Source organism: Haliotis rubra, unplaced genomic scaffold, assembly GCF_003918875.1.
Source record: "Haliotis rubra isolate DU_JTF1 unplaced genomic scaffold, ASM391887v1 Scf1493, whole genome shotgun sequence".
NCBI classification, from domain to species: domain Eukaryota; kingdom Metazoa; phylum Mollusca; class Gastropoda; order Lepetellida; family Haliotidae; genus Haliotis; species Haliotis rubra.
This window is the reverse complement of record NW_025765440.1, coordinates 5,673-19,731: the sequence shown is the minus strand read 5'-3', so window position 1 is coordinate 19,731 and position 14,059 is coordinate 5,673. Positions and strand designations below refer to the sequence as shown.

Sequence of the window (14,059 nt, the reverse complement as noted above, 5' to 3'; positions counted from 1 at the left end):
CGTAAATGCAAAATAGCACACATCACGGCAGTTGTGCAAGAAATAGGTTCAGGATAGGTGGGTGAAAATTGTCACGTGTATGTTTCCTATTTTAGCCAGAAAAGTTTTATATTAAAGTACTATCGGAAATAGAAACAAAACTGTTTTAGGCTGTTACTCTGTATCCCTAAAATTTACACAATTGCAAATAGCATATGTCGAAATACCCCCCATCTTCTAACTGGGCATTCAGTAGGATGCGTAATAGGATATCCAGAAAAGCATGTATACTGGTAAAATCAGGCAAAACTTAGAAAAACTACGAATAGCTGCTGAAAACAATAGATCAGACTATAGACTGCAATTAGGTCGCTCAGCCAGGTATGACGACGGACCGTCGACTCACTTGGCATAAAATGCCCGTGCTGCTGTCAGGCACAAGATGTCATCTCAAAGATATTTTATGCTTTTTCACGTGCATGGAATAGGCCTGTTGATTATCATCTTACGTGTCTTTCTTTTATGAAGTTTATGCAAAAGAGTGTGATACCCATAGAAAAGCTTAAATCAGCCATCGTATTAAATGTCTCAAAATATATAGGCATTTATTGCTACAAATAATGTCATAATATAAACTGTGACGCATGTTGTATTCTATCAATATGTGCATCCCCAGGCTTTGTAACTAATAGTAGCAAATCCTGAGTCGCCAAGGTCACATTGAAGACTTTTTGACAGCCCGTCAGTGTTGAACGAAAAGTTGACAATTTCATTAGCTCCCCCTGCAATACGGACGATGATGTCGCTGCTGTCAAAGTTGATGTCAACAACTCTCTGTGGAGACATTGGCACCCACTTGTCAAGTTCTCCTTGAATCAAGACCTGTTGACTGAAAATAGAAAAAGCGTGCACAGGAGTGAGTGGCTGAGTGACAGTATTTCAATGATATCACATCGATGAATACTGAATCTGAGGTGAGAATTGTCAAAGTGCGGATCCTGCATTGCTAAGGGAGACGACTCTTCATTTAAGACGCCTTGATCATAGACTAACGTCTAGTCTCTTAAATGGACATACACATGTATTTTACAGAAAAACAGATTCATAAATGATAATCATAAAATGTAATGAAAAGGAGCCCCGAGACTTCCTGAGACAGTGGAAATTTAGACTTGCCACATATTCTATACTTACATGAGCTTTCTTGGATATATACTGAAAGCCATTAGAAACGCATCGCCCATTCTGATGATATAAGTTTTACTGACGTGAATGGACTTGCCACATATTCTAGACTTACGTGAGATTTCTTGGATATATTTGTTTCAGGGTCTGTGTGACAGACTACCTGCATCCCTGTTAAAAGCGTGTTTTTCTATTTAAAAAAAAATATCTAATACAGCTCACTGCGACATTCCTTCCAAACATACAATCTATCCAATCTCAAAGTTTACACTCAGTGAACGATTTGTGGCTTGATCCTCACCCTCCATATGTTGTAACGGGTGAGACATAGTACAGACAGAAGTCCACCATGGTACAACCACTCAGCAGGAGAGGCTGGGGGTCTGTCAGCAGCTGCACCTTGTTTGGGTCTTTGGCAGAGAACACCATAGACTTGGGGAACTGGACGTATACAGTTTGTTAAATGTATTTCCAATAACTGACTACCGTAGAATGAAATGGACGAACACAAGCTGCACTGAAAATTACTGAAGCTTTTAAGTAAATAATATTTTGGTTTGTTCCCGGATTCTTGTTCTCAGTCAGTGCCTTGCTCTTCATTCTTGAAAGAGCCAAAAGAATTAAAGAAACAGCAGACTCTGATATGTGTTGGTCTTAAGTCATGCTCACACTTTCAGTTCCTGTTTCATGGTCTAGAAACGGTTATTCTATTTACACAAAGTCACATTCAGTCTCACAATTTCAGCCTTGTATCAGACCCGTGAAGATCCTGGTTAGAATTGGTCTTCAGCAACCCATGGTTGTCATTGGAGGCGACTAACGGGATTGGGTGGTCAGGCTCGATTACTTGGTTGACACATGTCATCGTATCCCAATTCCCGTAGAGAGGTGCTCTTGCTGTTGATCACGGAAATGTCTAATGCAGACAGGATTATTTACAGACCGCCGCCATGCAAAATTGGAATATTGCTAAAAGCGGCTTAACAATATACTCACTCACTCACTCACTCACTCACTCACTCACTCACTCACTCACTCACTCACTCACTTACTTAGATATGGTTGCATTTAAAATCATGTATGCGAGTACCCCTCCATCTCTTACCCCTTGGAATCCCGCCATACACGGGGTCATGTTGTAGCTTCCTTGAAGGTCAGCAGCAAGCACGATGCCGTATTTGTTATTGCCACCGAAGTCAGAATATGTTGACCACACCTCGCCATCTGGACCTTCAAAATCGTCCCACGCCAGCTGAAAAGCAAGTACGTCAGGATAATCGTTAAGGACCATCATGTACATTTTAAATTGGATGCAAGGAAATGTGGGAAAGAAGGTGATTCACCCTTCGTTGCAACGTAAAAGAATGCTATTGTTCGCTACATAAAAATGGTATTGTTCATGCGACAGGTGCTTACCAAAGTGTGGAACATGCCTAAAGCTCTGTTATGAGACAAAACAAATTCAGACGCTCAAGATCATGATGTTATTTTGTTTCTGGCAAAGCATAATACGTAAAGATCAGTTACCAGTCTGTAATGCCTAACTTTGGGCAAATGAGATTCCTGTTGCAATATTGATTAAATTATGAAATAGATTAAAATTCTGTCCTCTAAATAATTTCAAAATATGTAAAGGAAATAATCATTTGAACTTTGTTCAAATCAAGATGCTGTCAGTGGAAACATACCTGTGAACATACAATATTGTGACAGCAAGGGTATCGTGCCTGAACGAATGAGATAGTGTGTCTACATGACTTTGCTTTTAAAGTTCATGTGGAAAATAAATGTTATGAAAAAATGGACCATCTATGGCAGAACCTCTGTTTGCAAATTTGTAAATAGCATTCAGTGATGAGGTACATTTCAGGTACAAGGTATCCATTAAATATATAAGTTACAGTCCTTATAAGGACGTGTGTCCACGAACGAGTGCTCACCCTTCTGATCATGTTGTCTATAGCTGTGGCGGGTCTAGATGGTTTCAGGATCAGTCCGTCCGAATTCACACTCCTGAAAATCAGGGTTTTCGGTGAGATAATTTACCAGCAATAGACGAAATAGGTGGAACATATCAACAACATATACTGAGGGAAACAAATAAGGGAACGCCGCTTCATGGCAGTGTTCCTCTATTTATTCTCAGATTTCCTCCCACAGCGCTATTCAAAGCTGGTGATGGAAACTAGAAAACATGAAAGGAACGCTTGATTTTTTCTGAGTTCACATGGCCATTTTCCGATACCAGATCACGTGATTTGTCACCAATCGAACATTTTGTTATTTTTCCTAAGATATGGAATGCCATTTCCCAGATACTCCTCCAGCTATTTGGTGACCTGAATGAAGTGTTGGTGTCAGGTCTTCATTGTCGGTTTTGTATGTATCAACAACTTTTGCCTTTGAGTATATCCTAATACCTTCAAAATATACTTCTTAAAGTTGATGATAACTGCTCAAAGCTGTTGACGTCAAATATCATCATTTTTTATAATATAGTTCTAAATATATATATCTTTTGATGTTAAACGTAGGCATGTGTTCTTGGTAGGTTGTTTGCCTCGTACCATTAAACCTTTTTCTATAATGTTTGATATGAATTCCTAAAACAAACTGCTGAATGATCAAACTGTATGATCTCGTAAACATATATTTTCCAACTCTACATACCTCATTATGATGGTCTTGTTGAATTTGCCGATCATGTCACTTGGTCCGACAGACCCCGTGCTGAGAGTGGCCACCAGTGCGTTCAACTCCGGATATGGTTCTGTTCTGTCTGTGTTGAAGAACATATTCTGATAGATACCATGCTGATTCATTCGGGAGAACAAAGATGACAGACCACACATGCACGCACACGCACACACGCACGAACGATCGTACATAAGAAATCAAGTTTATCGATAATGAAACAATTGATAATCTAAGTATAAGAATTAAAATAGTAACTAACACTGATCATTTGTGCTCTGCATCTGAAGCAGAACCAGCGTCAGATTTAGCCATCGATCCTTAACTCTCTAAATCGTCTCTGACAGGCCCAGACAGCTGACGACTAATTTTAAACAAGAATACCTTCGGCATTAAAAGAATTAAAAGTGTTTGTGGTATGTTCACATGTGTGAATCATTTACTTGAATGTTTTCCTCGCGGTTGAATAGTCGTGGTCCAGAAGTTGTCTTTGAAGGGAGCGATGCCGATAGCATAGGCCAGCATGGACGTGACTCCAATACGCCACTGGTCCTGTCCAGGGTGATAGTCTTGGCTAGCTCTTATCTACGAAAAAAATCATTGCATGTTATAAATTTGACATCCCTTTAAGCCAACCCTACGTGTGTTAAAAGAGAGAGAAGCATGTATTATTTAGTGTTTCAAGAGAAACTGAAGTGTCAGCATGTTTAGTAGTCCAACCTGTGTTACGAGAGGGATAAGCATGCATTATCTAGAGTTTCAAGAGAAACTGAAGTGTCAGCATGTTTAGTAGTCCAACCTGTGTTACGAGAGAGAGAAGCATGTATTATCTACTGTTTCAAGATAAACTGAAGTGTCAGCATGTGTAGTAGTCCTACCTGTGTTACGAGAGAGATAAGCATGCATTATCTAGTATTTCAATAGAAACTGAAGTGTCAGCATGTTTAGTAGTCCTACCTGTGTTACGAGAGAGATAAGCATGCATTATCTAGTGTTTCAATAGAAACTGAAATGTCAGCATGTTTAGTAGTCCTACCTGTGTTACGAGAGAGATAAGCATGCATTATCTAGTGTTTCAATAGAAACTGAAGTGTCAGCATGTTTAGTAGTCCTACCTGTGTTACGAGAGAGATAAGCATGCATTATTTAGTGTTTCAAGAGAAACTGAAGTGTCAGCATGTTTAGTAGTCCAACCTGTGTTACGAGTGCAAGAAGCATGCATTATCTAGTGTTTCAAGAGAAACTGAATTGTCAACATATTTAGTAGTCCTACCTGTGTTACGAGAGCGAGAAGCATGCATTTGCTGGTGTTTCAAGAGAAACTGAAGTGTCAACATATTTAGTAGTCCTACCTGTGTTACGAGTGCAAGAAGCATGCATTATCTAGTGTTTTGAGAGAAACTGAAGTGTCAACATATTTAGTAGTCCTACCTGTGTTACGATTGCAAGAAGCATGCATTATCTAGTGTTTCAAGAGAAACTGAAGTGTCAGCATGTGTAGTAGTCCTACCTGTGTTACGACAGGGATGGAGATCGCATGCAGTGCGTGTCTACAGAGAGACATGCAGTACTGTATTGTCAGTCCGTTCTTGGCAGCTCCACGCCCCATCTGATTGAGCCAAGTCTCTGCCAGGTGAACATCCTCAGTGAGAGCAGCAACTCCGCCAAACTCACCTTGTAGCCAGTCCTGAAGTTACGTGAGAAACGCCCTGAGTTCCAGGTGATGGTAGGTGAGATGAGGTTTGGGGAGATAGGTGAGGTATGGGTCGCTGATGTGATATGAGGCGAGGTGAGGTGAGGCGAGGCGAGGTAAGGTAAGGTGAGTATGGTAGTTGAGTTGAGGTGATAGTACATGACATTAGCTGAGGTAGGTGAGGTAAAGTATGTGAGATGAGGTGACTTGAAATAGGTGAGATGAGGTGAGTGGGTGATGTGATGCTACAGATGAGGGATGATAGGTGAGGTGGCTGAGGTGGGTGAGGTTGGCGAGGTGAGGTGAGGTGGGTGAGGTGGGGTGGGGTGAGGTGAGGTGGGTGAGGTTATGCAAGGTGCGGTGGGTGAGGTGGGGGAGGTGAGTGAGGTGAGCTGAGGTGGGTGAGGTTATGCAAGGTGGGGTGGGTGAGGTGGGTGCGGTGGGTGAGTTGAGGTAATGCAAGGTGAGGTGGGTGAGGTGGGTGCGGTGGTGCGGTGAGGTGAGGTCGTGTGGTGAGGTTATATGCAAGGTGAGGTGGGTGAGGTGGGGTGAGGTGAGGTGAGGTGAGGTGAGGTGAGGTGAGGTGAGGCGAGGCTTAACATCGCGATCAAAATTACTGTTCTTGGGCAGCAAAAACATGCACGCGTCTGTGAGTGTGACTCATCATGTACCCGACCGGTTTATTTATTTATTTTTCGAGGTTTAATATGGATACCCTTCTCTTACTGATTCCAAGATGATCAATGCTTTTTTTCTGCATTTAGTTAGAGCCAGTGTAACAGTACGTATAATCTTTCAGTGTTATTTTGCCATGCAGCGGACGGGAATCACCTTCTGGACGCGGTGGGCCTTCGAATGAGTGAGTAAGTATGATTTTACGCCGCTTTTAGCAATATTCCAGCAACAATATCACATCGGTGGACACCAGAAATGGGCTTCACATATTGTACCCATGCTGGGAATCAAAGCCGGGTCTTCAGCGTGACGTGCGGACGCTTAAACCAATTGGCTACCCCACCGCCTTCGGATGTTTTAGTGACAAATCAATGTATTCGATATATTTATGTTGTAGCAATTGTTGTATCATACTCTTCCTAAACGAGACAATCAGATACTGTTGTGGGTCTACCTGTTCATATGTCATTAAGCCCCATTTTCGAGCGTTGCCGAGGAGGTCGTCCCAGAATATCTGAAAACACCATTGCAAAACGTAAGAAAAATTTAAACCAAAATGAAACAAAAGTGAAACCCTATAATAAATCAATGTAAGCGTACGTACATACATACATACATACATACATACATACATACATACATACATACATACATACATACATACATACATACATACATACATACATACATACATACATACATACATACATACATACATACAAACATACATTCCAATTGGATGTATTTATTGGGGGAAACGTGGTATTTTTCAACACCTCACACAAGGTTATCACACCGTAAAATCGGAAAAATATCAACATGTACACTACTAGCGAAAAGAAACGTTACCCTCCTACCTTTATGAATTACTGAAAAGCTATCAAAGATATGTTAGAAGGTATTAGTTTACAAGAAAGCTTAACAACACAGCTTTATGCAAATCTTGAAAAGAAATTCTCAAATGCATTCATATTTAGGTGAAATGCATCCTTTTCAGAAAAATTAAATTGTCCTATTTTCGTCCATGTCGAAATAAACCAACAAAAGTGATTCAGATGTCCAAAAGAAACGTTGAAATAAAATTATGCTTTGGGACAAAGATAAACCATTTAAAGTCACCATTTTGCAACTGTTAAAACAAGAAACAACTGTTGTGGAGTGTGCAAAATTGGAAAATAATCATTCCTGTGATTACAGTCTTTTAAAACATTTTCTGCTGATTTTCATTAGTGAAAACAAGTAAAACTTGTCTTTGGTATTGTGAAAAAATGTTTAGGAACATCTAAAATTAGCTTTGTTAACATATTTGCTTGCAAAGTAACATTTTCCATTTTCTGTGTACACATAGCAATATCAATCGCCAAAACGCAGCAATATGCAAGCGGTATTTGCGTCCATTTCACATGTGGAATGAATCTATAGGGTATGAAGAGAGACTAGAATGCATGAAATGATACACAAGTACGAGAAATATGCCACGATTAACAGCTGAAGAGAGAGAAAGAGCCACTGGGATGGAGCAGATAGGGTCGACATACAATGCTGCTGCCAACGCCCTCGGATGCCACCGTATCACGGTTGTAAGATTTATTCAGGGCTTCAGTCAGACTGGGGTCACCGTAGACAGACTAAGAAGTGGACGTCCACGCATTACGCCAGCTGAAGATAGGCACCCCCGTCACTAAGGCAGGAGGGTAACGTTTCTTTTGGCGTTTAGTGTATATAGATTCCAATTACCTGTTCAAGTGGAAGTGCTTTCGTCTTATCAACAATGAAAGAATATTGACCACCATTCTGTTTAGCGTACGTTGTGTCGCTTGCCCTGCAATTGCACATAGTTGATATATAAAGTTAGTTAGTGAGTGAGTTTTACGCCGCTTTTAGCAATATACCAGCAATATCATGTCGGGGAACACCGGAAGTGGACTTCACATATCGTTTCCATATGGGGAGTCGAACCCGTGTTCGCGACGCTTTACCACTGGGGACCCCCACCACCCCGATAGTGACATAGAACATGCACTGTGAAATGTGTAGGGATCATTTCTAATTATTCATTCTTTGTTTGTTTGCTCATATATGGGCCATCATTTTATTATACAATCTTGGTCTACATACAGTATGAAATAAATATACAAAAGTAAAACACTAGAATCTTGGCATAGATCCCTGTCTTTCATAATTACCCCAAGAATAACATTTTCAGGGACATCGCGGCATTTGACATTTTTTTTAAACACGTGAAATACTTAAATTTCTTAAAATGACAGTTTCCAGAGACCTTAGCATTCTGTTTACATAACACAAATACACATGTCTGCACATTGCTTTAAACGTTGCATAATCTTTGTTCTCTTGTCGTATAATATCTTCCTGTATACACATGAAGAGTACTGAAGCAAAGCTGATGCACATTGAAAGTTATTTATTGATATTAAGGAGATATAACGTTCTGTAACAGTGAACAGGAATATATTTTAGAGCTATGTCATAATGAAGAATGCCACTCTTGCACATAAGAAAATTCTAAGTGTGAGACAAATTCAAATGAGTCTGGAAAACAAACTTGTTCTTTTTTCCCACTTGTTCATTTGATTGTCTAGTACACACTCGATTATGGACATACTCCCGCCATATTGCTGAGTGAGACGTTAATCAACAAACAAACAAACAAACAAACAAACGGACACCTCATTCACCCATGCTTGAAACTGCGTATCTTAACGTTTCACAGGATTCAAGAATATTAATTTATTATTAATTAATCGATAGGGAAACTTGTGAAATACCTACCAGTATCTGTTGTGTGCTGTAAGTGGCAAGCCTGTTTTGTTGTACAGCCACCTGGTAATTACATATAGCAAATACAGTCAGATACAGTCAACCGCTGTTCGGTCGAAGTTGAAGCCACATGCGAAAATACTTCGAGTTACTAGTATACTGCATTTTACACAACCGAAATTAGATGAACAAAGAAAGAATGCGAAGGTACGAAGCTTTTATGTCCATACAATCATAGGTTCGACAGCGTTGTGTCGAAGTTGAAGTGACCTTCGTAAATACTTCGAGTTATGCAAGATTATACACAACCGAAAATAGATGAATAAAGAAAGGATGCGAAGGGAAACAACCATATGTTCGACTCAAAGTTAGGCTCTAGGGTGTTTGACTTTATATATTTCAACATATATGTACATACACATATATGCACATATATACACATATGTACACATGTGTACACCTATATACACATATATGCACATATGTACACATATATGCACATATGAACACCTATATAGACATATATATATATACATATATACACATATGAACACCTATATACCCATATATACACATATGAGCACCTATATACCCATATATACACATATATGCACTTATGTACACATATAGACCCATATGTACACATATGAACACCTCTATACCCATATGTACACATATATACCCATATACACATATGTACACATGTGTACACATATTCTCACAACCATTACCAATGACGGGTTTTATGTGCAAAAAAGTTGTTTCGTCAGTCCGAACGTTTAGATTATATGTACAGCTAATTCCTACATTACGTTTTTACTGTTAAAAAGAGACTGGCCATGTTTATTATCTGGTGTGAAAATGTTTGTGCAGTGAGGAAGATCATTTGCATATCAGATTACTTCACAAACTATTAAAACACACTGTTTAAATGTGATTAGAAACAAAATTCCTATCACTTACTGCATGCCGTTTGGAAATACTTCTGGGGTGGCCTCCCATGTCTTGACCCCATTTCCTGCACCTTTGTAGTACCACCAGGAGTCGAACTGCAGGTATCTGAAGCAGGGTTAGTGAGTAAGTGATTTGGGTGTCACCCGCTCTCAGACAGTGGTTTAATAATTCCACTGCATGTTGCTTTGACCTGTTATCGAAAACAGACGCCATTCGCACATCGGACTGTGGCACCTGAAACAAATATGCCTGTACAGTGTAAGTGGCGACCTACCTGAAGGGTATTCCTGTGTCACTGATAGCAGTAGCAATGTCGATTATGGTGTCTTGGTAATTTTTCTGAGGTTCTGTATTGTAATAGTAATATGCACCTGCAAATAGAGTGAGTGCAATAGTTAATTGTTGTTTATTGTATATCAAGTATCTGTTGGAGTTGTTCCAAAGAAGAAAAACACGCATGAGCGCACACGCGCGCACGCACGCACACACACGCACACACGCACACATGCCATACATGGAATTAGGAACGGTGGGGTAGCCTACTGGTTAAAGCCTTCTCTTGTCACACTGAAGACCCGGTTTCGATTCCCCACATAGACAGCCACCATATAGCTGGAATATTGTTAAGTGCGGCGTAAAACTAAATTCACTCACCCAACATGGACATAATGTGTTAAGCCCAACTGTGGAGTCGCCTGCCATGATATTGCTTGAATATTGGCGGGGCACTCCTGCGATTGTTATTTGTGTAACGGTCCAAGTCGAGGACAGTCCAGATCAGTAGGCACACAGAACCTCCAACAACTGGTCAGCCAACGGAGAGTACCCCCGAATGCGCCTGTTACAACCAGCATAGACATCTCTGAACTGGTATCAGTGACTAAGTGAGATTAGTTTTACGCCGCTTTTAGCAATATTCCTGCAATATCACGGTGGAGAACTCCAGAGATGGGCTTCCCACATTGTACCGATGTGGGAATGGAACACGGGCCTTCGACGTGACGAGCGAATGCTTTAACCACTAGGCTACCCCACCGCCCCTGACATTGTATCAGCATGTAACAGCACAGGACAGGTTGGAGTGGAGAAGGGGTTGCCAGGCAGTCTTCGTACCGTTGTCTGTGTAGTACCCCAGATAGTTGTTGGTGAAGTCTGACTTGACAAAACTGTCGTCTCTTCTGTACATTTTTTTGCAGGATCTGCCCCCAACTGACGAATCCCTGAAATTTGAAATGATTAAAATTTAACTTAATAATTTCAATGAAATAATATATATACTGAGTCAAAAAAGAAACTTCACATTCTTTCTTCAGGGCACTATAAAAGAACAAGAGATGGTAAGATGGTTAAATTGTTATTATTTCATTGCTGAGATCTGTGTGATGTACTCGATACACTGACAGTGCCATAATCAGTTCCATTAGGCTACACCGCCGTTCCAAAACATGGGTATACAGAATGTCAAGTCACAAGAATAAAAATGCGCAATTTCTCAGTTCAATATCGTTTATGGCCGCCCCGCGCATTCACCACTGCCAAACACCGTCTCCTCATCGACTGCCTGATGCTTGTGAACACGTGGTTGGGGATTCTGCGCCATTGCTCTGCAAGGCAGCGCCAAGTTCCTGCAGATTCTGGGGTTGGTTCCTAAGACCACGAAGCCTTCTCCCAAGTGCATCCCAAACGTGCTCTATTGGATTAAGGTCAGGGGACCTCGATGGCCAGTCCATGACGTTGATTCCAGCGTTTTGAAGGAAATTTCGTCTCAACATCGCGGTATGCGGCCGAGCATTATCATGCTGGAACTGTAGACCTGGGCCATGAGCCGCCATGAAAGGAACGAGTTCAGGGGTGAGCACCTGGTAGCGGTAAGCAGCAGCTGTGAGGTTTCCACGGATGACCAGAAGTCGGGAACGGTTGTTCCCACAGAAAGCACCCCACAACATGCAACTTCCGCCCCCGAATCTGTCGACTTCCTGTACACAACATTGGGCATACCGTTCACGACGTCGTCTCCAGACTCTATGCCTGCCGTCCGCGAATCTGAGGGTAAACCTGGATTCATCGCTAAAGACGACTCGATCTCCAGTCTCTCTGGGTCCATCGGAGGTGACGTTGGGCCCACAGCAGACGTTGACGTTGATGAAACGGCGTCAATATTGGCCCACGATATGGACGTCGAGAATGGAGATTGGCAGCCCGCAACCGATTTCGAATGGTCTGTGAGGACAGTCGACCTCTAAACATCTCATCCCTGGTTCGTGTAGCCGGCAGAAATCTGTCACGTAGGTGACGTAGGACGATTTGACGGTCTTCTGCTCGTGACGTCACACGTGGACGACCCGACCTTGGGCGATCAGAAGTGGTGCCAGTTTGTTGTAGACGACCTCGCAAATCACACACAGTACGACGGCTGCATCCCATTGCTCTTGCGACGTCAATAACTGATCTTCCCGCTTGCAACATGCCAACGGCACGTTCACGTTGCACATTTGACAATCGTGGCATTTCAAGTACCGTTAGAACTGTGGTTTAAAAGTGTTTTTTCAATTCTTGAGGCCAATGCAAACACGTGCATATGAAGAAAACTTCGATGCGAAGATCACGTGATCGACTGCACGTGCAAAACCTGATTTGGCACTAACGTCATTTGCACGACGAATGGATGGGTTTGAGTGGGTTTTGCTAACGTTTTTCTAGAGTCGAAAGATAGGATCCCATTTCAGATACATAGATGTATCATCAGAGAAAAAAATATTCATTATTTTTCAAATTACATTTTGTGAAGTTTCTTTTTTGACTCAGTATATATATAAATAAAAACATAAATTCAATCTATGCATACGTTTGATAATGAAAAATGAATCTGTCCCAATCTATGCAATATTGATATTATTATTATGCAATGAAACATATTTTTATATTATGAAATCGATATTTCATTTGAGTGAAAATAAGTGTCCAAATATGTACTTCCTGTAACCAGAAATGACACTTGTGTTTCGAATTAAAACAGATATGATAATAGATATATTTATGAAAGCCCTGTTTGTTGTTAGCCCTTTGTTTACCTTCATTTCATACTGATTAAAGGTGAGTCAAATTTATGAGTCTCATTAGAGAGATGACATTAATGTTATATAACACACCTTGTTGATGCCTTGGTTGCTGAAGACGAGGATGGTGCTGGTTTCAAAGTTGGCGGGAACGTTGGTAACGCCACCCATGGTTCCCCAGTAGATGTTGGCTAATGTGCCGGTTTTTTGGTACATGAGATTGGCGGACATGAAGGAACTGGCAGGAGACAAGATGAAAGTGTTGGCAGTCTTGTTCCGGTCGAATAAACAGAAGGGGCCACTTGTGATGCCGTCGGAAATGTTAAGTGGAGGCAAAAAACTGAAAAAGAGTGATTCTACAATAATAACTTATTTCGATCAGAGATTTAGATGGACAAGGCAAACAAATTGAAATATATTTTACATATAAACACACATATAGATATAAATACTCTCTCACACACACGCACACACACACATACATATATATAAAGATCCGTGTCGTGTGATTATTTCAGAAACTTCTTCTTATATATGTACTACTGTACGCTCGGTATTCTCATCACTTTCTTTATATATAAATATGTACATATAAATGTGTGTTATGTTTTGAACAAGAATATGTACATGATAAATGTTTTATTCCAAGGTGCATAGGCATTATATAATATATATATTCGTATATTCGTGTGTGTCCAAACTCAATATTACCATGCCAAAAGCATTTTATATATTCAAAATTCTATTGCTTCTGCACCAAATACATCACTTATTCAGTAATAACGTTACAAAAATGATATATGTTACAATATTCATATATTACATAAATGAAATTACTCGTCTTCACGGTATAGCTACAATATTGATGTTGATTTTAACTCAGTCACTTTGAATAATGAATTGCCAATTGTCCTTTTGATCAAGATCAAGATTTGGGGGAGTTGATTCCATCCCGGATGCCCTAATGAGTTGCGTTTCTTGGTGGCACCGGGGCGGTGCGGTAGCCGTGTGGTTAAGGCGTTCGCTTGGGTTCGATTCCCCA

The 14,059-nt window shown here is 40.7% G+C and overlaps 1 protein-coding gene across 1 annotated transcript; it reads right to left on the bottom strand.

Moving 5' to 3' along the window:
* Positions 1–553: 553 nt before the first annotated feature.
* Positions 554–13,246, bottom strand: LOC124270051. Its single transcript, XM_046705074.1, has 14 exons — positions 13,111–13,246; positions 11,075–11,181; positions 10,236–10,332; positions 9,971–10,066; positions 9,020–9,070; positions 7,964–8,048; positions 6,681–6,740; positions 5,369–5,545; positions 4,302–4,443; positions 3,835–3,943; positions 3,105–3,177; positions 2,270–2,416; positions 1,466–1,605; positions 554–868 (listed from the first exon to the last, which is right to left on the bottom strand). The coding sequence occupies exons 2-14, from the start codon at positions 11,145–11,147 to the stop codon at positions 637–639; spliced, it is 1,482 nt and encodes a 493-aa protein (XP_046561030.1). The 5' UTR covers positions 11,148–11,181; positions 13,111–13,246; the 3' UTR covers positions 554–636.
* Between the last annotated feature and the right edge of the window lie 813 nt (positions 13,247–14,059).